This window comes from Erythrolamprus reginae, chromosome 1 (genome assembly GCF_031021105.1).
Source record: "Erythrolamprus reginae isolate rEryReg1 chromosome 1, rEryReg1.hap1, whole genome shotgun sequence".
In the NCBI taxonomy this organism is placed as follows: Eukaryota; Metazoa; Chordata; class Lepidosauria; order Squamata; family Dipsadidae; genus Erythrolamprus; species Erythrolamprus reginae.
Genome location: NC_091950.1, coordinates 182,577,100 through 182,604,994, shown reverse-complemented (window position 1 = coordinate 182,604,994; position 27,895 = coordinate 182,577,100). Strand labels below are relative to the sequence as shown.

The 27,895-nt window shown below is 39.8% G+C and overlaps 1 protein-coding gene across 2 annotated transcripts in view; it reads left to right on the top strand.

The window, feature by feature from the left end:
- The window catches only part of ITGB6 (integrin subunit beta 6), a 62,678-nt gene that overhangs the window by 21,434 nt on the left and 13,349 nt on the right, over positions 1 to 27,895 (top strand). For both annotated transcript variants that reach the window (XM_070731608.1, XM_070731609.1), the window contains 5 exons: positions 4,436 to 4,525; positions 7,914 to 8,048; positions 8,634 to 9,060; positions 13,489 to 13,711; positions 22,783 to 22,883. In XM_070731608.1, the coding sequence (XP_070587709.1) occupies positions 4,436 to 4,525; positions 7,914 to 8,048; positions 8,634 to 9,060; positions 13,489 to 13,711; positions 22,783 to 22,883 (976 nt within the window). The remainder of the gene's footprint in view (positions 1 to 4,435; positions 4,526 to 7,913; positions 8,049 to 8,633; positions 9,061 to 13,488; positions 13,712 to 22,782; positions 22,884 to 27,895) is intronic.

Sequence of the window (27,895 nt, the reverse complement as noted above, 5' to 3'; positions counted from 1 at the left end):
GATACAAGAGGGTGTAGAATTCCAAAGAATATGTGATTTTGTGATCAGTTAGTGGTGACTATCTCAAGATTAAATGATATTCAGAGAAAGCCAGAAAGTCCTTATCTAAGAACCTGTCCATCCCTTCTCCACCCCCTCAGCCTTTCATTTCTTGAATGGTCTGAATTTTCCTTAGTGTTCAATCATGGCCTGAATGCCTTTCAGAGAAAACTGTCAAAGCACATTTGCCTCATTAACAATACCACATGTGGCTTGCAGCACCTTCCTCTCTGCATCTGTATGGAAGAAATTCCACTTGAGTTCATTGAAACTTCAAAAAAGTAGATAGAATCTTACAGCATTAGTTAAATACAAATATTTGACCCCTATGGCAATCATTAAGTGTTGTCCCACATGTTTCTTGAAAAATCTATATTTTCTTTTATGTACACTGAGAGCATATGAACCAAGACAAATTTCTTGTGTGTCCAGTCACATTTGACCAATAAAGAATTCTATTCTAATCTATTCTAATCTATTCTAATCTATCCAATCTCAAGGCACTAAATAAAACTCACACAAACATGGCTCCTAATCTAGATTTAAGATTTAACCGGATGTATCATAGGATTATCTAGTGGCTCTTTAATTTGGTACTTTTAAAAGAATACTAAATAGCCCATGATCCATCTTTTCAAAGATAATAGAGCCAGGGTGACGCAGTGGTTAGAGTGCAGCATTGCAGGCTACTTCAGTTAACTGTTAGCTGTTGTTCAGCAGTTCAAATCTCACCACTGGCTCAAGGTTGACTCAGCCTTCCATCCTTCCGAGGTGGGTAAAATGAAGACCCAGATTGTTGGGGGCAAGAGGCTGACTCTGTAAACCACTTAGAGAGGGCTGTAAATGCACCATGAAGCGATATAGAAGTCTAAATGCTATTGCGATAATTTTCATACCTAAAAAGTGAAACAGATTGACCGCAGGTGGGCAAAAAGTTAGTGGCAGTGACTTCCAGCTTCTAGGCGGCTTCCCCATTGAGTTTTCTTGGGAAGCTGGTAATGAACATCCAAAACCCAACCTCCCTCCTTATTTCTTAGGATTATCTTTTTATAAAATGTATATGTCACCCTTTCACTATCCAGAGTGACTCTGGGCACAATAGTTACAATAGTGTAACACAAGTCAGCATTGTTTTTGAACAATTTGCAATGCAAGTGCTTAGAGCTCTCTCCAGAAAATGAGAGCAGCAGAGCAACTTTTTTCTTCCTGTTGACAAGCAGATGGCTTTGCGGTCAAAGCTGGATCATTGGCAGCATGGTCCCCAGATTTGAACGGGAGCTACTGGGAACAACACACCATGACCTACAGTTAACTGTGTACTGTCTGGGAGGTTTCCAGTTCTCAATAAGAACAGATGGAGGGTTGGGTCTCCATCTTTTCCTGTCACTATTTCTATTTTTAGGTGCACCTCTGTCTTTAGTACCACTTTTTTAAGCTTTGAAGTTTAATTGTCAACAGCCTGGTTGAATGCTGATTACTGTCTTGCTGATTTACAACTGTGAACTTCCTTCTGTAAATTTTGGAATACTTTCTCCTTCACCACAAGGAAGTTGGCAGTATGAGGCCTTCCTTCTTTGCAGTGAAGGTGATTTGATTTACACTAGAGGCTTACTCTAAAGATTTTATACTTTTATCTTTTTGTTAAAATTTTAAAAAATCAATAAAATTTATTTTAAAAAAAGATTTTATACTTTACTAGGTTTTTTAATAAAATAACCCCATTACTTCATTTTATTTTTGATAAATCCTTAGGGTTTTTTTAATTTTAATTTTTAAAAGTTGGGAATTTCCCCTTTTTTTCTTTTTTATTTGTGGGAATTTTTATCCCAGCTTCTTCTTGTAGTTATTTTGTAATGGACTATTTTCTCCCTTTGTTCTGGGAAAGGAACTGTTTAACAGATAACAGAGTTGGAAGGGACCTTGTAGGTCATCTAGCCACATCCTGCTGTGAGAGCTTGACTGTAAGACAGATCTGGAAAATATTAAAATCAATGTAACAATAAATAAAAATATTTAGAATATTACATATTATATGCCCTGTTTTCCCCAAAATAAGACATCCCCTGATAATAAGCCCAATCAGGCTTTTGAGCACATGGCATAAGGCCAAACGCTTACAGTATTTCAGGGTTCAAAGACAGGTTGTTATTTTCGGGGAAACGCGGTAGATGATTTCACGTTAAAGCCTTTTTTTGGAAACTTTTGGGGGAGAAAAAGCTTTTCTGATTACAAGCTTTAAATGAAAAATATGACAAAAGGTTTCATGAATTTGCCACGGTTCCAAATCATCCTAAAGAAGATATCCAGATACAAGCAACAGTAGTTAAATTAGCTATGCAATCAGATGGACTGGAAATTAATTCACTATTAACAGATTTGAAAGAGAAGGAAGCTGATAGTTTGTGGAATGAAGTTGCCAACCAATCACCTTGCAGTATTTTCCCGCCCAAGGAATATGGGGCGGGTACAAGGCCTAACTGTCCTATGGACAAAACAAACGACAACTGCCAATTTATTTATTTATTTATTTATTAGATTTGCATGCCGCCCCTTTCCGTGGACTTTGGAATTTGTAGGAAAATTAACTGAACAACAAATATTATGGAGATATTTTCGACGGAGACCTATGTTTGTGAGAAATGTAAAGCACTAGTTTAGAATAGTCCCAGTTAAAATTTTAAAGAAAGTAAAGATGATAACCTGGATTTTTTTTTAACTGGTAAGAATCACCCTATGGATTTTGATCCTGGATGGATCAGAGAGAATGATTGTAGTAGGTTTGTGGGAGATTAGAAGCTGCTAGTATATTTTCTGTGAGTTAAATACAATAATAGATAGTTCAGAGGGTTTAGAAATTTACTTTTGTTCTTGGGATTGCCTGTTAATTGCTTTTTTATATAAGTAGATAGATGGTAAGTCAAATCAGTTGATTGATAATAGATTTCTACACTTGTGATATTTTTTATGGTTATCTAGTAATTTTGCAAATATAGAGGCAGAAGGTTATAAATTGTGAACTTGCTTTGCAAGGAGGAGAATAATTATTATTGATGAAGCATATTTCTCTGTATTCAACCAGGGGAGAGATTTTATGTGCATGTTTGACATTCTATTTTATACACTTTTTTGTTGCTACCTATTCTTTTTTACTTCTTTATAAATGTTAACTTTGGCAATAAATATGTATCTGGTAAAAAAATATCAGAGTTGGTACCCTCATTTATTGATACATGTTTATTTATTTTATCATTTATCAGCTGACCTTATAAATTTGATTTTTTTTTTCCTGAGGGAAGATTATGACGGAAGTTAGCAGACCCCTCTCCTATAAAAATGAAATATCCTAGGAAATATTGAAAACGAAGAATATGTTTATCTGGATGAGGAAAGGAGAAACATGTTCTAAAGACAAAGCAGCTTCCTGCTGTTTCCTGCCCCCCCCCCCCCCCTTCAGCTCCAGGGTGGTGGGATTAAGACCTTAATCCTTGCTGGCTGATGCAAGCTTCCCATGTGCCATATGATGCGATGGGTAGATGGCTAATCCTATCATGTCCTAAGGGTGAAGGTCTTAATCCCATCACCCTTAGGACATGATAGGATTAGCCATCTACCCATCACATCACATGGCACATGGGAAGCTTGCATCAGCCAGCAAGGGTCAAGCAAACATGGACTCAAGACTGTCTACAGAGTTGCCCCCTGCCCCATGAAAGTCTAGCAGCCAATGGGATACTTTTCTTACATAGGAACAGGAAACTCTCAAGGTGGAGCCCAACAGAGAATATAAACTAGGGCAACTCCCAGCATATTTGCCCTTTTTCTCTTCTTCAACATCTGGAAGCATGTGATCACTGAGGGGCCGCCCTCCACCAGCGCTACTGGTACACTCCTGGCATCTGGTGCGGGTGCGCCCCCTGGCACGAAATTCAGCTTCTGCACATGGGTGCAGAAGTGAAATCTCACGCAAGGATGTTTGCACATGTGAGATTTTGGCAAATTTTGCTGATTTCTTTGCTTCTGTGCATGCGCAGAAGCAAAAAAAAAATCCAATAAATTGCTGAAATATCATGCATGCGAGTGTCCTCGTGCAAGATTTCACTTCTGCGCATATACGCAGAAGTTGAAACTCATGCCAGGGGCGTGCGGCAGTGCGGCGGGAGCATGCAGCTGTACACGCAGCACTGTCTTTGCTAACTATTCGGTAATCACAGTTGTATTGCCTGCGGCCCATTACTGCATGTGATCCATCTTTTCTGTTTAGGAGCTCATGCCATGTGCTCCTGTCCACCATTAAACCTTCTTTCCAAGCAACCTCCATGAATCCAGTGTCTTTTTCCCCACTTGGAACTGAACTCATAAGGATATTCCTTACAAAAGCTATAATTCTATTTTGCAGCAATATGCGGAACTTATTCCTGGAGCTATTGTTGGAACATTAAAGAAAGATTCCGGAAATGTCCTCCAGTTGATTATAGATGCATATAAGGTATGTAAAGTTAATAAGAAATGCCTTATGAATTATCGACAAAATATATATAAGTGTGTAGAGATGGATGAAATTACAAATTCAATTAAGGGAACTAAAATTAAAGAATCAAAACGATCATGGTACAAATGGCATGAATGGATTCATAAGAAAAATTAAAAATGTTACAATACAAAGTATCAGTATATATATAGAAAGAATAACAAATACCTTACGAGTATCAATAGAAACGAAAAGTAAACATTTTACCTCTTTCCTTTTATCTCAAAGATGTATTATAACAATGATATACATAATTGAATGTATACTATTAAATTAAAGATATAAAGAAATGAATGATATATACAAAAGGTAACAGAGATGGAATAAGATCTGTAAAACTTAAACAAAACATGTGAGAAATATTTTTGAAAACAATAAAAAGATATTAAAAAAAAGAAATGCCTTATCGGGGGTAAAATGGGTGGCATATAAATTAAATAAATAAGTTAATACTCTAAAATTTCATATTTTTGTAAATTGATGTAAATAAATCAATTTGGACACAGCAGTCCTCTCTCTCTCTGAAATTTTGGTTATGTGCAAATGTTTCATTAGCAAATAAAAATCTCATACAAAGTCGCAGAAACTGTAAAATATAGATTACGAGCATAAATCACTATGGCTTGTTGCAGGGATCGTGTTTGGGAGAAAAAAAGAGTCTCTTTTCTCAGCATAATATGTGATTTTAGCCAGAGGCTCCACTCATACAGTTTATTTACACAGCAGCAAGTTTCTAATGCCATTTCTATACATCACATTTCTCTTAGGACAGCTTCAGCCTAGTCTTTTAAAAAATATGTTTTAGACCAGTCGGTTGAAAGCAAAAGAAAACAGATCCATGCTGAATATTAGGAACAGGAAGGATTTCCTGATGGTATGAACTGTTAAATACGGCTGTGCAAAAATGTCAAATTTTAGAGGTGGGCTGAATTTTCTGCTTTTCTTTTGGATATCATGATCTAAGGGTGGCCTGGCAGTTTCTTTTTAATTTTTTTTTTTTGAGCTAGTGGTCTAGCTCTGAAACACTATTAACTACTTCACATTTTAGAAGATTTACTTTAAAAATTTGTTGGACCAGAGTGAAATGCTACTGGTTCAGCCCGGTTTGGGCTTACTGTTAGCGGCAGCCACCGGTGGGTCAGAGAACTAGTAGTGGCGCCAGCACAAAGCTCTGCCCACCTACCCAGACATCGCAATTTTCTTTTTCTTTTAACTCTCATGTGTAGTGGGTGGCACATGGTTCCGAACCAATCCCTGTTAACAGGAGATGTTCCTGAGGATTGGAGAATGGCCAGTGTTGTGCCTATCCATAAGAAGGGCAGTAGAGAAGAAACTGGTAACTACAGGCCAGTTAGCTTGACATCAGTTGTAGTTAAAATGTTGGAGGATAAATCAGCACCTAAAAGCCAATAACTTATTGGACCCAAATCAGCATGGCTTTACTGAAGGCAAATCATGTCAGACTAATCTCATTGATTTCTCTGACTATGTCACAAAGGTATTGGATGAAGGTGATGCCGTGGATATTGCCTATCTGGACTTTAGCAAAGCCTTTGATACAGTTCCACATAAAGAGTTGATAGATAAATTAGTGAAGATTGGACTTAATCCCTGGAGGAGAGGGAATGATTCATGAAGCCACAACCAAGTTGGCAATTAATTGTTAATACAATACCAGGTGGCTAGGGTGCATGCATGCGCCAGAAACCAGAAGATCATCTTCCTAGCATGCGCGTGTGCACCGGGCTGCTGTTCTTCCGTGTGCATTCCCATTTCAGCACTCAGTGCCAAAAAGGTTCACCAAAACTAGTGTAGGGTCCCCTGCTCAGGTGAGGGGTTAGACTAGATAAGGTCCTTCCAACTCTTTTAATCTGTTAATTTCCATAGGCCAATTCTATAGCTATTGATAGCAAAAATTATCATTATTTAGACAGAGTTCTCCATCATGTGAAAGGGAGGAGAGGGAATGATTCATGAAGCCACAACCCAAGTTGGCAATTAATTGTTAATACATCAAGCATTCTTAATGGACTAAGTAATTCCCATCCACTTCACCATGTTTCATATATTAAAGGTATTAAAAATATTGTGACACCCACCAACGTAACAGTAATGTCATATTGTGCCTATTTTTAAAAAAATGCAATCACAATTGTCTTTTGCACTCAGAAAGAGAATTCACTTAAAGTTCCTTAAGTGATTAGGGGTTTCCATTTTAAAATTGCTCCAATGATAGAAGCATTTTAAAATTGTGGCATAAATTCAAGACGTTATTATTCACAGATGTGTTGATTTCATGGAAAATAAGCACAAGAGGGACCTCTGAATTGTCAAAATATTTGTTGTATGGTGTTCTCAAATTCCCTTCCAATCTGAGACATAGATTTTAGCAAACATATAAGTACACCATGCCTTGAAAAGAAAAACCTGTAAAGAACACTAATCAAATGTTTGATGTCTTCAAAGTATTGAAAGTTTACCCTATATAACTGGCAGAAAATCAAGCTATTAAAAAGAGTAAAACCGCTACTCTGACGTTTTCTTTTTACTAAGCAGTTTATGTTCGAAATAATGCCAATGCATTCTACTCCTGCTTTGTTAAATAAGCCAGAATTGATGAGATTCACACAAATTACCAAGAAAACTATGGTTTACAAAAGCAATATGTTTCACATGGCCCATTACCAAATAAACCATATTTAGGCTTAATACAGTTTGTGAAACCATCCCCTTTCTCACATATTTGCATCCCTAAGCAGCATTTCTCAGTCTCTTGCCTTCCAAACAATAATGCAGGTTGTGGGTAATAGAAATTGTAGTCCAATACATCTGGAGGATATCAAGAGGATTGTTATAAGTATTGACAGTTTTTTCTGTCAATATTCATGTTATGATGAATATTGGAGAAAAAAATAATTTTCACTGTAGCGGTATATGCCTATCAGAAGGTAAAACAATAGCAAATCGTTACTATAAATAAATTTGAAAAGGGGAAAAAAACAGAAAAAAATATAGTTGAAAAAAATAGTTGAACGCTGATAAAATATCTGGAAATGCTTTTAAATTGATTTGTTGTTCTATTCCAAACTATGTGCAATTGAGCTTCTCCAAGGTGCCACCTCTGCAAAGGCCCTGTCTCCTATAAGCATCTGCTGCTCCATATTTAACAGCAGCAACAACAACAACAACAGCATTTATATGCTGCCTGACTGCCAGAAATTTTAAGCTTTCTTTCTTTGAGAAGATCCAGCTGGCCAATCTTCAAATCCAGGAGGAATGTTATCGGATATATAATTATAAGGCATTACTTTTCCAATGACATGGTGTCAACTATTGTGTTTTTAAGTCACTCAGGTCTGAGATAGAGTTGGAAGTACTGGGAAACACAGATGGATTAAAACTTGATTTCACTGCCATCTGCAGCCAGGGCCCTACCTTTCCACACCAGAAGAAATGCTCTCATATTCAAGTTGGAGAACAGGTAAGCAGATTGTGATTTCATCAATGTAATTTTCCATTGCAAAGCCAATTGCAGTCTGGATCCCTAAAATGGGATTTGGCATAAACCCGTGGCCTGCTGAGTATTGGTAAACTACAACTCTCAGGATCCCTCTTCATTTGCTATCTTGAACAGGATTCCTAGGCACCAAAGCTCAATAACGTCTGGAGAATTATGAATTGCCTTCCATCCTGGTCTTGATATGGACTGCCAATTGTCATAAATTAGTGGTCAAGAGGCACGGAAAATACTGAAAGGCATTGTCATTGAAGCAAGCCTTTGGTTGGCAAACTCAGTGCTTCTTCTAACATCTTGCATTTTTCCTCCTAGAGCTCAAGTCAACATGTCTAATGCTCCTTTTTCCCATAAGAATATCAATTCTATAATGAAGGATGGGCTAGGAGACATTCTGTTCTATTTTATACTATCCTATCCTATTCTATTCTAGTTCACAAACTGATGCAGTTAATATTTGCAATTTACCGGTAGTTTTTTTAGCATGCTTTGTATGCTAAAAATGATGAAGAGTATCATTCTCATGGGTGGTTTTTCCTCCCTGTTCTGTAGGTCACTTTCAACGTGACTTTGAGTTTAAGCCCTTCGGCCTGTGGTGAAGGGAGAAGGAAGGTCCTAATCAAGGCCACTGGTCTAAACGAAGCGTTGGAGATCGAGATCCAGCCCGAATGCAGCTGTCATTGTCAGAAGGAAGCGGAGGTGAATAACTTCAGGTGCAACTACGGGAACGGTTCTTTTGAGTGTGGGGTATGTGTGTGTAACCCCGGCTACATGGGTCCAGACTGTAAATGTAGCGAAGAAGATGCACTGAATACAGAGTCCTGCAAAAGTTTCCCGGAACAGATCTTGTGCAGTGGAAGAGGCAACTGTTATTGTGGACAATGTATTTGCCACCTTTCAGCATACGGAAATATATATGGGCCACACTGTGAATGTGATGATTTCTCTTGTGGCAGATTTAGAGGGCTGGTCTGTGGAGGTAAGTCTGCTCTAAATTGTACTTTCCTTCTAACTGTATAATAAGGATACAGTAAGGTATTGAAAGTGTGTGAATAGAATAGAATGGAACAGAACAGAATAGAAGAGAATATTTATTTTATTTATTTATTTATTAGATTTGTATGCCGCCCCTCTCCGAAGAGTAGTCCTCAACTTACCACCAAAACTGACCCCAAAATTTCAGTCAATTGCCAAGGATTGGAATTTTGTTACATTGCAACAGTCTTGGGGAAAACAGTCATTTATACAGACATTGGGAAAAAACATTTTGCCACTAATTGCAAGGTATCCTGGCCACTCAGACACTACCTATCCCCAGTGGATGCTTAAAGATGAACAGGCCATAATTACAGCACAGGTGGTCAGATTCTGTGCGGGAGCAGTGGGGATTCCTCGAAAATGTGTGCCTTCATCATAGCGAGAAATGTACATCTTTTGTATATTTACAATGGGTCAAATTTGTTTGGTCAGCCAAAAGTCATGAATTTTGTAAGCCATTTGTGTCCAAGAACCTCAACACCTAGCATGTCTTTGTTGACTTGGGTGACGACCAACTTTGGATGGTCAACGAACTGCTGTAAGTCAAGGACTACATTTATCACCCAAGAATCTGCTACTAGGATCAAAGAGATACTAAAATGTCTAGATTTTAAGAATCTGAAACGGTTCTTGGATGTTCTGTTTTTCTGGTTGTATTATTATTGTTGTTGTTGTTGTTGTTGTTATTATTATTATTATATTGATGGTCTTTGATTGTAACAAAGGTCTTTTTTTTAATTATTTACAGTCATAAGTCACTTTTTCCAGTGCTGTTGCAATTTCAAAACAGTCCCTACGTGAACTGTTGTAAATCGAGGATGACCTGTATTATGCAGTACAGGCAAGCGGGGGTTCCCTCTATTGGTGCAATGCGCGTGCAGCTCTGAGTGACTGGCGGGCGGGCATGCCCGTCCTGGCAAGATTTCCTCCTGCGCATGTGCAGGAAGCAAAATTTCACACAAGAGAGATTTCGGCAACTTTCTGCTTCCACTCATGCACAGGAGCAAATAATCACTGAACTCTCTCTCACACGTGTGTCCTCTCACAAGGGTTTACTTCCTGCTCATGCACAGAATCAAAAACTCGCTGGGACATGCGCACCTGCCAGTCACTTGGAGCTGTATGCGCATCGCCGATTTTACTATCTGGACTGTACTGGCTAGCAACCCAATACTGACAACACAATCTTATACAATTTGTGTGTTATCATGTATAAATGTATATGGACATGCAGAGAACAGCCTTGATTTAATGGATTCTTTTAGAAATCAGGAGTTCATGTTTCTGAAAAGCCTGATGATCAGAAAATACATCATTCACACCAATTCATATACATTGCTACACAATTAACCTAATTTGATGTAAGTTTAACCCAATCTAAGTACAGTGATCCCTCGATTTTCGCGATCTCGATCTTAGCGAAACGCTATATCGCGATTTTTCAAAAAATATTAATTAAAAATATTTTCCCACCCGATGACGTCACTCTCTTCCTTTCTCATCTTTCTTTCTCTCTCTCTTTCTCTATCTTGCTTCTTCCTCTCTCACACTCTCTTCCTCCCTCTCTCATCTCTTTCTTTCCTTCTCTCTCTTTCTCTATCTCTCCCCCTCTTGCTCTCGAGCGGTGCGTGGGCGGCGGGGAAGACCCAGGGAAGGTTCCTTCGGCCGCCCAGCAGCTGATCTGCTCGGCAGCGCCGCAGCAGCGAGGAGCCAAAGATCCGGGTTTCCCCTTTGCGTGGGCGGCGGGGAAACCCGGATCGTCGGCTCCTCGCTGCTGCGGCGCTGCCGAGCAGATCAGCTGCTGGGTGGCCGAAGGAACCTTCCCTGGGTCTTCCCCGCCGCCCACGCAAAGGGGAAACCCCGATCTTCGGCTCCTCGCTGCTGCGGCGCTGCCGAGCAGATCAGCTGCTGGGCGGCCGAAGGAACCTTCCCTGGGTCTTCCCAGGTGCGGAAGTAAAAACACCATCTGGGCATGCGCGGCCATGGAAAAAAAGGGCGCGCATGCGCAGATGGTGTTTTTACTTCCGCACCACTATATCGCGAAAAATCGATTATCGTGAGGGGTCTTGGAACGGAACCCTCGCGATAATCAAGGGATCACTGTATCTCATCTGGACTCTTCCAGATGCAGTGAATTTTTATTTTTATTTGTCATCTGGGAATTTCCAGGCACAGATGAAATCTGGGCTATTCTACCATAAAGTCCACTAAATAAAGATTCATTAAATCATTGTGTTAAGATGTGTATGTATTTGTGGAAGGGCCATTATGAATCTTCTCATTGAATTTCTTTTGAATTATAATTCAATTTTTAAAAACTCAAGAAATATACTTTTGCTTTTAAACATTTCCAGGTGGATCCAGAGTTCCTGTTTTATTGTGCATAAGGTGTAGCAGTTAAAGATCTAAACCTTCTAATATACAATATGTTAATGGGTTTTTTTTCCTTTCGGAAATCATGAAGTATTGTTTCATTTATATTCTTCAGGAAGCTTTTCTAAATTTAGTCTCCCTTCACCTACTTGCAAATATACTGCATAGAAACTAGCAGAACCTATTTCTGGGTAAACAGATATAGGAGCTCACGTTATGACAAAATAATAATAATACAATCATATTTCTGTGGAATTGATAGGAACAGGTTGTCATTACAGTGATTGAACACTGCATTCAAATCTTTTCCAAGGGGAGGAATTAAAATGCAGGAGGGATAAAAGGTCATTGGGAAGAGAATATAAAATTTGTGCATTGCTAAGGAATTTGCAAAATATATTTGGATATGTTGGCTGAATTGAGGATTAAGGAGTGAACCCTCTTTTCTCATAATAGCTCCAAACACATTACTCTTGTGGCACTTTGCTGGTAGTGTTACACAACTACTCCACAAGAAGCAAAAGCATTTGTGCAGATTTCTTTTGGAAGATCTATAGTTCCCTGAAGGTTGGAGTGTTGAATTTCATTATTCTGAATAAGCATCATATGAATTGGTCTGTAAGCTGTGGAAAAGATCTCAGCTAGTTCCAAAGACAGATGTACTAAAGGTTGGTAGATAGGCTAAATATAATTCACTCTATACTGTTAAAATTGGTAAACTAGCCAATGGTGTTTGGAAGGCAAAAGACTCTGAAAGCTATTTCAGTGAGGCAATGAAACATGTGGAATAAACAGTTCTTCCAGTTATTTTCCAGTCATTTTTATTCTGTGACTCTCTATCTTAGGATGCCTACCTACATCTATCTATCTATCTATCTATCTATCTATCTATCTATCTATCTATCTATCTATCTATCTATCTATCTACAAAAAGATATTGACAAAATTGAACGGGTCCAAAGACGGGCTACAAGAATGGTGGGAGGTCTTAAGCATAAAACGTATCAGGAAAGACTTAATGAACTCAATCTGCATAGTCTGGAGGACAGAAGGAAAAGGGGAGACATGATCGAAACATTTAAATAGGTTAAAGGGTTAAATAAGGTCCAGGAGGGAAGTGTTTTTAATAGGAAAGTGAACACAAGAACAAGGGGACACAATCTGAAGTTAGTTGGGGGAAAGATCAAAAGCAACATGAGAAAATATTATTTTACTGAAAGAGTAGTAGATCCTTGGAACAAACTTCCAGCAGACGTGGTAGATAAATCCACAGTAACTGAATTTAAACATGCCTGGGATAAACATATATCCATCCTAAGATAAAATACAGAAATAGTATAAGGGCAGACTAGATGGACCATGAGGTCTTTTTCTGCCATCAGACTTCTATGTTTCTATGTTTCTATCTATCTATCTATCTATCTATCTATCTATCTATCTATCTATCTATCTATCTATCTATTAATCTATCTATCCATCCATCCATCCATCCATCCATCCATCCAGCTTTCTATCATCTAATCCAGGGCTGTCAAACTCCTTGCCTGCAGGCCAGATTACTCACATGCTGGCCACGCCCAGTTTAGTGAAGAAGGGAAAAGTCCCGCTATGTCATGTGACACGACCATGACAACATGAATTTGACTCCCCAGATCTAATCTATATATCTGTCATCTATATATTGTATCTTCTATCTATCTGTCTATCTATCATCTATTTCTATTTACCTACCTATCTACCTGATGAGCTGTCTGTCATGCTTTCTACCAATAAAGTGGAGTTTGAAACTCAACTGCTGCCTCCCTACTTCATGATGTTATATAGTCTTAACAAATAACTTTAATATGGTCCCTAGTTGGAAAAAAAATTCCAATTATATACCGTAATGTCTTGACACAACATTCTACAAACGATTGCTGGCAATTTTGAAGAATAGGAAAGAAAGGCAATGATGGAAGCATTTGAAATAGGGTTGACTTCCATATTTTTTTCTTAGGCAATGGGAACTGTGTCTGTGGCCAATGCAATTGCCACCATGGCTGGACAGGTGAATACTGTAACTGTACCACGGATACCGAGAGTTGTATTTCTCACGATGGCGTCATCTGCAGTGGGAGAGGCAAATGTGTGTGTGGAAAATGTGTATGCACAAATCCTGGGGTTTCAGGCAACGTCTGTGAAAAACACCCTACAAATGATGATCCTTGCAATTCTAAATGGTAAGCTATTTCTTTGGGTATGGTTAGAAAAGTCTATTCCTCCTCCTCCACCCGTATCTGAATGTACAATAAGTTTTGAGAGAACTGGATACTCTTCCGTGTTTATATTGGTAACTGTGTATTCTCTGTTCCATTAAATCCTAATACATTTTGGATTCCACATGTTCTCTTATCTGTGCATTTGATATGTTTGTGTTTATTTACATCTTTTTATGCTAAGGCTCATTTTAATTGTTTTCTTCATCAATCAGGGTGATTTGACCCTGAAAGGATACTGTAATCAATAATCTTAAAAATTCCAATAAGATTGGTTATAAATAGTGTAAATGTCCAACAATGCATGACTATTGTATCAGAAAATGAGAAGTGGTGTAAAGCAGTAGGGGGTACAACCTACCTCCCCAGGCCTATATACACCTATCAAATCCTTGGCTATACCACAAGTATTAGAGGCCTCCCAAATATTGCTGTTAAACTGTAATTTTTAATCTTCCATTCTTTGAATTTTGGCTTTGACATGCTAATCATATATAATTCTCAGTCTGAAAAATATGGCTGGAGAACAGGGTGTTTTACTTCTTTCTCATACTGGGATTGACTTCCTCTTCCTTTGAAAACTTTCTATATATAGATATATACGTATACATATACATATACATACACACACACACACACACACACACACACACATATATATATATATGTTTTTTATGTCAGATCACCCTGGTATATTGAAGGAACATCACGGCTCCTTTTTGCCTCTAGGCCCAACCCAGGGTCATTTCAAGGCAGTTAATTTATTCATAGCCAACAACTATATTCTGTATGTATCACATGTTTTTTGCTGAAATTTTAAAATTAAGGAAGACTAGGATGGCACCATTTCGGCCTTGTTCTGGCCTCATCAGAATTAATCTCTAGGCCACCAGACATGATCCCTTCAGCTCTGTACTAGGGAGGAGCTATATGTTTTTTATGTCGGATCATCCTGGTATATTGAAAAAAACATATAGCCCCTCCCTGGTACAGAGCTGAAGGGATCAGGTCTGGTGGCCTAGAAGTTAATTCTCTGCCTTACAAGGCAGAAGCTGCCAGATCAAATTCCAGTAAGGGTGTGGCTAGCTGATGAGGCCAGAACAAGGCTGAAATGGTGCCATCCTAGTCTCCCTTAATTTTAAAATTTCAGCAAAAAACATGTGATACATACAGAATATAGTTGTTGACTATATATATTTGTTTTCATAGATTTTCACGGGTATATGTATGTAGATTGTTCTGAGTTCGGGTTTTGAATAGACACTCAAAATATTACACGGGGCAAAACCCGAACTCAGAACAATCTACATAGATAGATAGATAGATAGATAGATAGATAGATAGATAGATAGATAGATAGATAGATAGATAGATAGATAGATAGATTTTCCCCCCATACTACACATATTCGTATTTACAGGTTAATTCACATCTTATATATATATTCATTCCAATATTGCCTTTAATTAATTGCTTTTAGTTCCTTTGTCAGATCTTTCCTACCTGCTCTTTTATTTATTTATTTTATTTATTTGCCAATCAAGTAGTATAGGATAGTAATTTATATAAACATAACATAGAAAGTAATGATAAAAGAAGACAGTAGGACAGGGATGGTAGGCACAATGGTGTGCTTATGTATGCCCCTTACAGACCTCTTAGAAAAGGGGAGAGGTCAACTGTAGACAATCTAAGGTTGAAGGTTTTGGGGAAGAAACAACAGTCAGGTAGTGAATTCCAGGCGTTTGTCTCTCTATTGTTGAAGCCGTATTTTCTGCAATCTAGTTTGGAGCAGTTTAAATGTAGTTTGAATCTATTACGTGCTCGTGTATTATTTTCTCCAGGAAAAGGCAGGTGCTCAGCCACTTAATTCTTAGGACCCTTCAAAGTATGTTGTGGTGACAAATGGCTGCACAAGAAGTCCAAAGCTTAGACCCAATTAGAAGCCACTACTCTGAGAGACAAGTGGCAGTGAAATGAATGAGTATGGGCCGATCTGCTGTAGTCTGTTGCTCAAAGCAGCCTTCAGAAAGGCTCATTCAGTTGTTGCTTTGTCCCATGTCACCAGAGGTCTTTTATATTGAAAACGGTGACATCAGTATAAGATATTTTAACCTTCCTTTTTTCTTTCTTTGGTTGCTCTTTAAAAAAAACTTCATGTTATTGTTGCTGTTGTTGGAAATGACTTCAGCCAACAAAACCTTTTATCGGTGAAAACAAAGAGATTTTATTTTAAAGTGAAAGAAAAGCAGTTTGCAAAATGCAGTGGGTATCTCAGACCAAAATGCCAACAAGAAGTTTGAGCCAAGAGCCACAACTTTAAACTTCAAAAGCATATTTTATACACAGTTCTATCCCGATGCTCCATTTCCCTCCTCCTTTGGACCCCTTGGATAGGCCTGCAGGGGTTACAGCTAATCCAAGATGCCTCGGGAGGAATACATTATCTCTTTCTTTGTTTACTCATATTACTTTCTCCTCAGCATCTCCTGAACTATCTGTTATACATTAACCTTCAAAATATTTTGTCTATTAACCTTCAAAATATTTTGTCTACGTAACATCTCTCAGCTTTCTAGCGTTAAGGAATGTGCACAAAAGAAAGATGGGAAGAAAGTTCTTACAAAACATGAGACTATGGTGTCTTTTCCTATATCCACAAAAATATTAATTCTTAGTATTTTAATAATAATAATAATAATAATAATAATAATAATAATAATAATTTATTAGATTTGTATGCCGCCCCTTTCCGAAGACTCGGGGCGGCTCACAACAACGATAAAAACAATATTATACTGGCACAAATCTAATATTAAAAAAAAAACCTAAAAACCCTATCATAATTAAAAACCAAACAGCACATACATACCAAACATAAATTTTAACAAGCCTGGGGGATAGGTGTCTCAAATCCCCCATGCCTGGCGGTATAGGTGGGTCTTAAGTAGTTTACGGAAGACAAGGAGGGTGGGAGCAGTTCTAATCTCCAGGGGGAGTTGATTCCAGAGGGCCGGGGCCGCCGCAGAGAAGGCTCTTCCCCTGGGGCCCGCCAGACGACATTGTTTAGTCGACGGGACCCGGAGAAGGCCAACTCTGTGGGACCTTATCGGCCGCTGGGATTCGTGCGGTAGCAGGTGGTTCCGGAGGTACTGTGGTCCAATGCCATGTAGGGCTTTAAAGGTCATGACCAACACTTTCAATTGTGACCGGAAACTGATCGGCAGCCAATGCAGGCCACGGAGTGTTGTAGATACGTGGGCGAATCTGGGAAGCCCCACGATGGCTCTCGTGGCCGCGTTCTGCACAATCTGGAGTTTCCAAACACTTTTCAAAGGTAGCTCCATGTAGAGAGCGTTGCAGTAATCGAACCTCGAGGTGATAAGGGCATGAGTGACTGTGAGCAATGACTCCCTGTCCAAATAGGGCCGCAACTGGTGCACCAGGCGAACCTGGGCAAACCCCCTCCTCGCCACAGCCACAATTACTCTAATTACATATACACAGCCACAATTACTCTAATTACATATACATATACAGTGATCCCCCGCTCGTTGCGAGGGTTCCGTTCCAGGACCCCCCGCAACGAGCGGGTTTTCGCGAAGTAGCGCTGCGGAAGTAAAAACACCATCTGCGCATGTGCAGATGGTGTTTTTACTTCCGCAGCGCTAGCGAGGAGCCGAAGATTGGGGGCGGCGCAGGTGTTTTAAAACGTCGCCGCCGACATGGGGGGCTCGCTAGCACCCCCCCTAACCCGGGTTGGGGGTTCGGGGGGGTGCTAGCGAGCCCCCCATGTCGGCGGCGACGTTTTAAAACACCCGCGCGGCTTTCCAATGAGTCCCGAAGACAAACGTCAAACTTCCGCGTTTGTCTTCGGGACTCATTGGAAAGCCGCGCGGGTGTTTTAAAACGTTGCCGCCGACATGGGGGGCTCGCTAGCACCCCCCCAAACACCCAACCCGGGTTTGGGGGGGTGCTAGCGAGCCCCCCATGTCGGCAGCGACATTTTAAAACACTCGCGCGCCTTCCCAACTGAGCCCTCAAGCCAAGCGCCAAAGGCGAACTTCTGCGCTTGGCTTGAGGGCTCAGTTGGGAAGGCGCGCGGGTGTTTTAAAACGTCGCCTCCGACATGGGGGGCTCGCTAGCACCCCCCCGAACCCCCAACCCGGGTTTGGGGGGGTGCTAGCGAGCCCCCCATGTCGGCGGCGATGTTTTAAAACACGCGCGCCGCTTCGCAGCTGTCTCCTGAAGCCGAACGCGGAAGTTAGCGTTCGGCTTCAGGAGACAGCTGCGAAGCGGCGCGTGTGTTTTAAAACGTCGCAGCCGGCCTGGGGGGGCTTTCCAGCAACCCCCGAGCCCAGGTTGGGGGCTCGGGGGTTGCTGGAAAGCCCCCCCAGGCCAGCTCCGATCGTTTTAAAACAGGCGCGCCGTTCTCCGCTGACTCCTGGCGAACTTCCCGGGCGAAGGGGGGGCGAGCGGGTGCTGGGGGGGGCTTCGCCCTCCTGCCAGCAAGAGGGGGAAGACCCAGGGAAGCCGCCCAGCAGCTGATCTGCCCGGCGCCATCTACGCATGCGTGCCCATAGAAAAAAAGGGCACGCATGCGCAGATGGTGTTTTGACTTCCGGGTTCAAAAATCGCAAATTACCCTGTTCGCAATGGTCGGTGACGCAATAACCGGGGGATCACTGTACATATACATATACATATACTCTAACTACATTGTAAAACTTAGTCATATACCTTAACTTACGTTTACATCTCCCTACAACAGACAGATTCATTTCTTGGCAATGTATATTTTTTGTTGAAGGATTTAGATCTTAATGCAGGAAGGATACAATTGATTACAGGCATAGGTTTTTACAGTGGTTTATGTATTACAAATGCTTAACAATTAAATACTTAAAAGGAAGATGCTTGTATAAATAACATAACAGATATTCAGTAATGGGCTCCTACCGGTATGGTCAGGTACACAGAACCAGTAGAAAAAAACTGATTTTTTTTCTTTTTTCCCTTCTGGGCTCTGGGTAATTTTTCCTATCACAGTAAATGTGGTTGAATGTGTATAATTTTAGAAGAACTGTGCATGCGTGTGTGCATCTACATACAACTACAGTTTATATAGTAGATAATGTATATTTTTGTGTGTCTGTGTGTAATATGTATGTACACATATGGCATATATACATAGAATTAAATAGTATATTTTTGATGTTCAGTAATAGTAAATAGAGAGTGAAATTGTATCTCCTTAAGGCAAAGTGAGGCCAGACACCCTAACTCTAACCCAAAATCTTGACCTTTAAACCAGTCACATGACCTTTAAGCCAGCCCCCCCAGTCATATGATCATCAAGCCACTTCCACCTGGTCACATGGCCAGCAAGCCACACCCGCAAATAAGCCACACCCACAGTGTGGTAGTAAAAATATTGCAGCCCTCCATAGTACAAAGTTTCCATTCATTTATTACTATTCCCTTCATTACTATTTCATTTTTGAATTCTCTTATTCCTTACACTGTGAACTTGAAAAAAGCTTAGCATTTTCATTTTCTCTATCTTAGCAATTTGATTGCTAGTTACATCCATGATTTTAATTTTAATATTACCTATTTCCCTTGATCTTTTTCCTCAATGAAGTGTGAGGAACTGAACCTGGGTCCTCCTTGATTCAGCATTTGCTTTCTTATTCTCTGTGTACATTTCCAGGATAGTTTGCACTGTATTTCCAGTTTGCCAAAACCAGAATAATAATAATAAATCAGACTGGATCTCTTAAACCTATCTGAACTTTACATTTCCCATCTACAACCAAGCTGTTTTTCCCCTCAAACATCCGGGTGCGTTGGGAACATTTCCTGATACAATTTCAGATATTTATTTAAACAGTTGCCTGGCAGCTGTTTTATGAATAGATGCAATTGTTAAATCAAAGCCACAGACCAATTCCAATTACTCGTTTTACATCTTAACCATATTGCTAAACACCAGCCAATGCTGCTACAATGTTGTAGCTCGATTTTGCAAAATAATGGCAATGCCAGACATCAGGATCTTTTCCAGGCAAGTCACAATCAGCCAGGACTGTGAGGCACATTTGCTAGTACAGCTGCTGATAGTTTATTTATTTATATATCACATTTAGAAACCTCCCATCTCCCTCACAGAGTGACTCTGGGTGGTATACAAGTGAAACATGTTGTGGAAGTGAGAGGATTGTGCTGCCCTCCGTGACCTCCAGCTGATATTACTGTTAGTCATTGCTGGGACTGGCTGTGGGAGAATAACTTTGGCCCACTTTCTGTTCTTTTTGTTTTATTTTTTTTCAACCAGAAAGCTCAGGCTTGGCTCCAGCCGGAGTTTGCTCATTAATTAAACTTTCTGACTAGCCTGTGTGGGTGTTGGATCAATTCAGGGATTTCAATTACTGCTCAAATAATTCAGCTGATTTATATATCTGAAAATCATATAGTGTACCAATCCATTAAAAAAAATTATATATCAATTTTAACGTCTAGGATATCAAGCTTACTCTTTACTCTGCACCAAAACCAAATACTACGCCATGGTTAGTGGAGTTTTTTGTATCATGTTCTCATAAAATTGCCTTCTTCTGATCCCCAGCTCATACTGTAGAACAGAGGTCCCCAAACTTTTTACACAGGGGGGCAGTTCACTGTCCCTCGGACTGATGGAGGGCCGGACTATTAAAAAACCTATGAACAGATTCCTATGCACACTGTACATACCTTATTTCTTTCTCTCTCTCTCTCTCACTCACACACTCTCTCTCTCTCTCTCTTTCTTTCTTTCTGTCTGTTGCTCTCTCTGTCTCTTTCTTGCTATCTCTCTTCCTCCCTCCCTCCCTTTCTCTTTCCTTCTCTTTCTCCCCCTTCCTTCTTTCCCTCCCTCCCTCCCTTCCCTCCCTCCTTCCTCTCCACTTCTCTTTCCCTCGCTCTTTTTCCCTTCTCTTTCCCTTTTCTTTCTTTCTCTCCACTTCTCTCTCTCTCTTTTCCCTCTTTCACCCTCCCTCTTCTCTCCCTGCGGAGGACTCACCCGACAAGCCTCCACCCTCTGACCCCGGACTCCCATTCAATCCCCATTCAGAAAACAGGAGTTAGCAACTCAAAGAGGAGGAGGCGGGTGTGTGCGTGGATGTGTGTGTGTTGTGCCCAGCTCGGCTTTCGGCAAGCCTTACTTTACCTCGGCTGAGATGAGATTGAGGAGGACGTTCTCACTGCTTTTCCAGTGCGGCCTTGGAAAAGACCCGCGGGCCAGATAAATGGCCTCAGCGGGCCGCATGTGGCCCGCGGGCCATAGTTTGGGGACCGCTGCTGTAGAAGGTTAAAATCATCTTAAGCTGTTCTGTGTTTAAAATAGTTTTTCCCCTCTTCTATTGAATCTAAAAACAATCAGGCAGGCTTCCTTGACTGGTAACTTACTGACACAGCCATGACTAGGTTCTGATATATAATTTTCTATTAAATATTTAGACTTCAGTATTAAAAGCTAATACAAACTAAATTAAAGGAAAAAAACAATAGTAAGAGAGAAGGAAAAGTGGAAGAAAAAATATGACGAAAAGAGATATATATAAAAAGTGACTTAATTACAAGTACTGTATAGGCAAATTTCAATAGCTCTTCATTTTCTATAAGATTACTAACAGGTTATATTCATTATATTCATAATGAAAATAAATTGAAAAAACTGATGGAATGATGGGAAATGGTGAGAGGTTATATGACAAGTAGAATTTGTGATCTAGCCATAAAGAATAAATTAGAATCACTCTTTGATATGTAAATAGAATGCAGATTCCAGCTTAGAAGAATATTAAAGATGTTAGTACAGATCCTCCAATTGGTGGTGGGGTATATATGTATGTTGTCAGGTGATGGTTACACCTTCACAGGACACTGTTTTTATGTTGTATGTATGTAGTTTGTATGTTTTAACATTTAAAACTAATTTAATTTTTTTTAAAAAAGATTACTAACAGGTATTTCTTCATCCCATATCCCATCCCATATCTATAAAATTAATCTATAAAACATCAATTTTTGAATCCTGGTGTCAGCAAAATGTCTGTAAAGAATTGACAAAACTTTGCAAATGGAGAAAGCTTTATTTTATCCTTTTGAAATAAACCAACCTTATATTCTTTCCTTTTACTTTTAACCAATATAAACAATTCATTCAAATATTGTGGTAGGATTTTATTTCTTTTCAATTTTTCTTTATCCCATCACACAGACTTCTTCAAGGATTTAATAAGCCTCTTTCTAGATCCAATAAGAAAGCATTTTCCAGGTCACCATCTTCGTTTATTGTTTGTATTCTTGCTTTCATTTTCAAAACTTCAGCCAATTCGTTTTGTATATCCAATAAACCATTATTGTCCACATTGTTTTCTTGGCCTGTTATTTATAAGCCCACCTTCCGTACTTTCTCCATCTTGTCAAACAAAATTAGCTCTACATCTGTCACTCCTTCATTACCATCTTTTGGATATAATTTATCCACAGAATCAGATATCATTATTGACACTTTTGACACTGTGGTTAATAAATTGTGGCTCCATTCTTCAACAATCTTCTTTGACATTTCCAATGTTATGATGGTTTATATCATTTGGTAAATTCAAGTTAATCAACACAAAGGAAGGCATGCATTTTTCTTATTATTATTAGAATCTCTACTCCCCCCCCAGTGTCCAGTTTCTACAACCATAAAACTTGCTCATAATTGCAATGAGAAAAAATAATCAAAATAATTCTGGTTCCTCTTAGAAGCTATTTTTTAAAATTTGGTGAGCATCCAAAGAAAGAATAGGGGTAAGAGTTATTTTTACCACCAAAATTATTATTTTCCTTTCCTTTTTGTGTGTGGTACATTCTAAATGCTGAGAATTACTTATATATTACTGAAGGTCTTTCATAAGGTGTTTAAAAAATGGCGACTGCGTATGTATTCTCTTTTGATTCTTAATGCAAAGGAGATTGATAAATCATTGCACCATCTTTCTCAGGAGCTGTGTGGAATGTTATTTAGCTTCTGTTGATCTACTGCATCAGGAAGACTGCGCTGAAAAATGTAAATTGGTTGACGCAATGATCAGTCATGATGAAGGTCTGTACTTTAATTTATTGCTTGGCTATTATTAGTTGTAGCAATCGGTTTACTAGTTCTTGCTGCTTGCATGGGATAGATGGTCTGTGTGTGTGTGTGTGTGGTGCACACACAGGATATGTGTTTAAATGTATATTTTTAGTTGTCCTTCGTGGAACATTTTTCAATAGCATTAAGCAAAAGCTACTCAGGCTCAGGGCTTCAATGTTGCATTTGCTTGTCTGTTGATGTTCTAATGGGTGATTTATTTGCAATTGATCACAATGAAAGTGAAGATGTAATGGCTATAACACTGCCTATGCCCTTCACTCTGCGTACAAAAGATCAAAAGACTGACAACTGAGGGTTGTTTGTTTTAAAATTAACTACGTTGATAAGATAGTGTCCTTCACACCTGAGACAACAGTGTAGGAATAGATATCCAAAGATGGATTGCATACTAAGTACAGTTGAATAGTTCAAAAGATAATAGGAATCAGTAACTGTATTCAGTATACATTTGCATGAAGTTGTTGCCTTACTCTTACTAATTACTAATAATCAGTCTGGTCCTATTTTCCCCTACGCCTCTCTCTGAACATCCTTGGCTCTGAAGCTGGATTATTACTAAAGGGAGACGTACACAGAAAACTCACTTCAACATGAAAGATGAGAAAGGAGCCATTACATCTACTCCTACTTGCTCGTCCTCCATTCTCAATCTGTCTTTACTGGCAGATTTTATTTTATTTTCCATTTCATATACTTAAATATTTCCTTTCAATGTGCCAAATTGACCAGAATTCAGCTGGGTATTATTGAGAAAGAAAAAGGGAACAGAGCAAATTTTCTTTTCTTTTCTTTTCTTTTCTTTTTTTGGGGGGTGGGGGGATCTCCGCAAACTCCATTTTTATAACAATACACAATATGCCTTAAAATATATCAATGACATACATATACATTTTCAATTTTTCATAAACCAATATCTTTTGCACCTATTTTCAACTCCTATTCTTCAGTCTGTCCCTACACTCCCCTCCCCCAACCTTCATCTCCTTTTCCTAGTTAGAAACATAGACGACTGACGGCAGAAAAAGACCTCATGGTCCATCTAGTCTGCCCTTATACTATTTCCTGTTTTTTATCTTAAAATGGATATATGTTTATGCCAGGCATGTTTAAATTCAGTTACTGTGGATTTACCAACCACGTCTGCTGGAAGTTTGTTCCAAGGATCTACTACTCTTTCAGTGAAATAATATTTTCTGACGTTGCTTCTGATCTTTCCCCCAACTAACTTCATATTGTGTCCCCTTGTTCTTGTGTTCACTTTCCTATTAAAAACACTTCCCTCCTGAACCTTATTTAACCCTTTGACATATTTAAATGTTTCGATCATGTCCCCCCCTTTTCCTTCTGTCCTCCAGACTATACAGATTGAGTTTGTTAAGTCTTTCCTGATAGATTTTATGCTTAAGACCTTCCACCATTCTTGTAGCCTGTCTTTGGACCCGTGGTTACTTGGTTACTCTTTCTCTCTACCTTCTCCTTCCCTCCACTCATCACCTCTCTACTAACTCTCTATCTTCTGCTTCTTTCCACTCCTCCTCTTCTCACTCCCCCTTCTACTTCCTCTTCTTCCTAGCGTAGAGCTCCACTTACTTTTTCCTACCGGTATAGGATTCCGAGGCTCGCGCAGGCATGCACACACTTGATATGTGTGCCACACCCCAAAGCGATATCTCATGTGAGCACACTTGCACAAACGAGATTTTGCCAATTTTTGCCCTTTTTTTGCTTTTGCGCATGCTAGTAGTGTTCCAATATTTGAAGGGCTCCCACAGAGAAGAGGGGGTCAAGCTATTTTCCAAGGCACCAGAAGGCCAGATAAGGAATAATGGATGGAAACTGATCAAGGAGAGAAATAAGGAGAAATAAGGAGCTAGGAATAAGGAGAAATTCTCTGACAATGAGAACAATCAACCAATGGAACAGCTTGCTTTCAGATGTTGTGAGACTTTCATTAATAATAATAATTAATAATAATTTATTGGATTTCTATGCCGCCCCTCTCCGTAGACTCGGGGCGGCTAACAACAATAATAAACACAACATGTACAATCCAATAATAAAAAATAACTAAAAACCCCTATTATAAAACCAAACATACACACAAACATACCATGCATAACTTGTAATGGCCTAGGGGGAAGAGCTATCTCAACTCCCCCACGCCTGGCGGTATAAATGAGTCTTGAGTAGTTTACGAAAGATAGGGAGGGTGGGGGCAATTCTAATCTCCGGGGGGAGTTGGTTCCAGAGGGCCGGGGCCGCCACAGAGAAGACTCTTCCCCTGGGGCCTGCCAAACAACATTGTTTAGTCGACAGGACCCGAAGGCCAACTCTGTGGGACCTTATCGGTCGCTGGGATTCGTGCGGTAGCAGTCGGTTCCAGAGGTAATCTGGTCCATTGCCATGTAGGGCTTTAAAGGTCATGACCAACACTTTGAATTGTGACCAGAAACTGATCGGCAGTTAATGCAAGCCACGGAGTGTTGAAGAAACGTGAGCAAATCTTGGAAGCCCCACGATGGCTCTCGCGGCTGCATTCTGCACGATCTGAAGTTTCCGAACACTTTTCAAAGGTAGCCCCATGTAGAGAGCGTTGCAGTAATCGAACCTCGAGGTGATGAGGGCATGAGTGACTGTGAGCAATGACTCCCTGTCTAAATAGGGCCGTAACTGGTGTACTAGGCGAACCTGGGCAAACACCCTCCTCGCCACAGCCGAAAGATGATGTTCCAATGTCAGCTGTGGATCGAGGAGGACACCCAAGTTGCGAACCCTCTCTGAGGGGGTCAGTAGTTTCCCCCCAGGGTAATGGATGGACAGATGGAATTGTCCTTGGGAGGCAAGACCCACAGCCACTCCATCTTGTCTGGGTTGAGTTTGAATTTGTTGACACCCATCCAGGCACCAACAGCCTCCAGGCACCGGCACATCACTTCCACTGCTTCGCTGACTAGACATGGGGTAGAGATGTATTGCTGGAAGCTTTCAAGAGATTGAACCATCATTTGTCAGAAATGGTGTAGGGTCTCCTGCTTGGGGGGGGGGATTGGATTAGATGACCTCCAAGTCCCTTCCATCTCTGTTAATCTGTTAAAGGGCACCTAAAGGTTGTCTCAGAAGTTATCTTTGGCATCAATGTTACATTTCTAGCAAGAGATTCCCAGATAGGATGGCAAAGGAGATAAACCATGGAGAGATATTGACTAGTGAGCCATTGTTACACAAGGGGAAATATGATATAGAGTTTGAATTCTGGGAAGGTGTAAATATAGGAATAAGCCTTAATAATCTGAGACTGCCAGCTGCTTTCACTTTCTTATGTACTAAAAAAGATCCAATCCAACCATGTTTCCTGAGTTTCTGAGAAGCCTCATCTAGGTCAGCTTCCCCTTTGAGGAAATGGACATTGAGGCTTTGTATAGGAAGAGGTAAGCCACTCTATTTATCTCACCACATGGATTGGAATATATATATAGAGTCTAGTTTGGTGCCAGCAGCCATAGCAGCCAGCCATTCAGTAAATCTTAATCGAAACACATTGAACTGTTTTAATATCCTGAGTCTACTGTGTTTTATGGTGTACAAAAGGATGCCACCGATGTGTTCCACTATTGCTTAAGTTATCTAGTGACAGCCTCCTTAAAAATGATGCTCCCGATACCTGAAATAATTGTATATAGAAAGATGTTTTTTACAATCTACATCTTTCTTATATTGTATATAACAGGACTGTCAAAATCCCAGCCCGCAGGCTTGATGCGTCACGTGCTGTCACGCCCATGCCCGGTTAAGTGAAAGGGGGAAAAAATCCCAATATGTTACATGACACTGCCGTGATGACATATGGTTTTGACACCCTTGGTATATAATACAATACCTCCAATTTAGATGTTTGTCCGCTCCCTTGAGATCTCTCACCTTGGAGTATTTAAAATTATGCATGCTAAATTCACAGTTGTTCTTATATCTGTAATGTCAGTGGAGATTCCCAGAGAAATATGACTTAAGCTGCCAATCAATAAATATAATTCTCTAAATTCTCTAAATGGTAAGAAAAAAGGAGAACTTTTTATCTGCTACAGGTGTTATCAGAATGAATAGATTAGATTATTATTAGAGTTGGAAGGGACCTTATTAGAGTTGGAAGGGACCTTGTAGATCATCTAGTCCAACCCCAATTCAAGCAGGAGTCCCTACACCATTTCGGGCAAATGGCAGTCCAAACTCCCTTTGAAAGTCTCAAATGTTGGAGGTCTCACAACTCCACAGGCAAGCTGTTCCAAAGGTTGATCACTCTCACCGTCAGAAGGTTTCTCCTTATTTCCAGGTTGAATCTTTCCTTGGTCAGTTTCCATCCATTATTCCTTGTCTGGCCTTTTGATGCTTTGGGAAACAGCCTGACCCCACCTTCTCTGTGGTAGCCCCTCAAGTATTAGAACACTGCTATCATGTCACCCCTGGACCTTCTCTTTGCCAGACTGGCAAATACTACAGGTAACTGTAGTGGTTGGTCGCAGGCAAGACCATCAAAGTTGCTATCCACACTCTGCAGACATCGGCTCACTTTTAATTTAGAGGCAATAATGTGCAACATCCAAGTCAGCTGCCAGACCAACTGCAATTTGAAATTGATTGCCACACATTGCCGAGAGCACAGCAAAGCATAATTTCAAAAATGGAAATAACCCAAAATATATACGCATTCTGTTGTGCTGGTATCCAAATGTTTAAATATGTTGGTTGTGACAAAAATACTATTTTTAGAGCCTGAGAATATTGAGAGAAAAGAAAACTGCTTGATGTAAAATAATCTTGTGTTTGTTTGTTTGTTTGTTTGTTTATTTATTTATTTATTTATTAGATTTGTATGCCGCCCCTCTCCGATATGCGGGTTTATAGGACCTGCATATCATGTTGTATACCTATTACAGGGTATTATTATACTCAACTATTTAACTGGA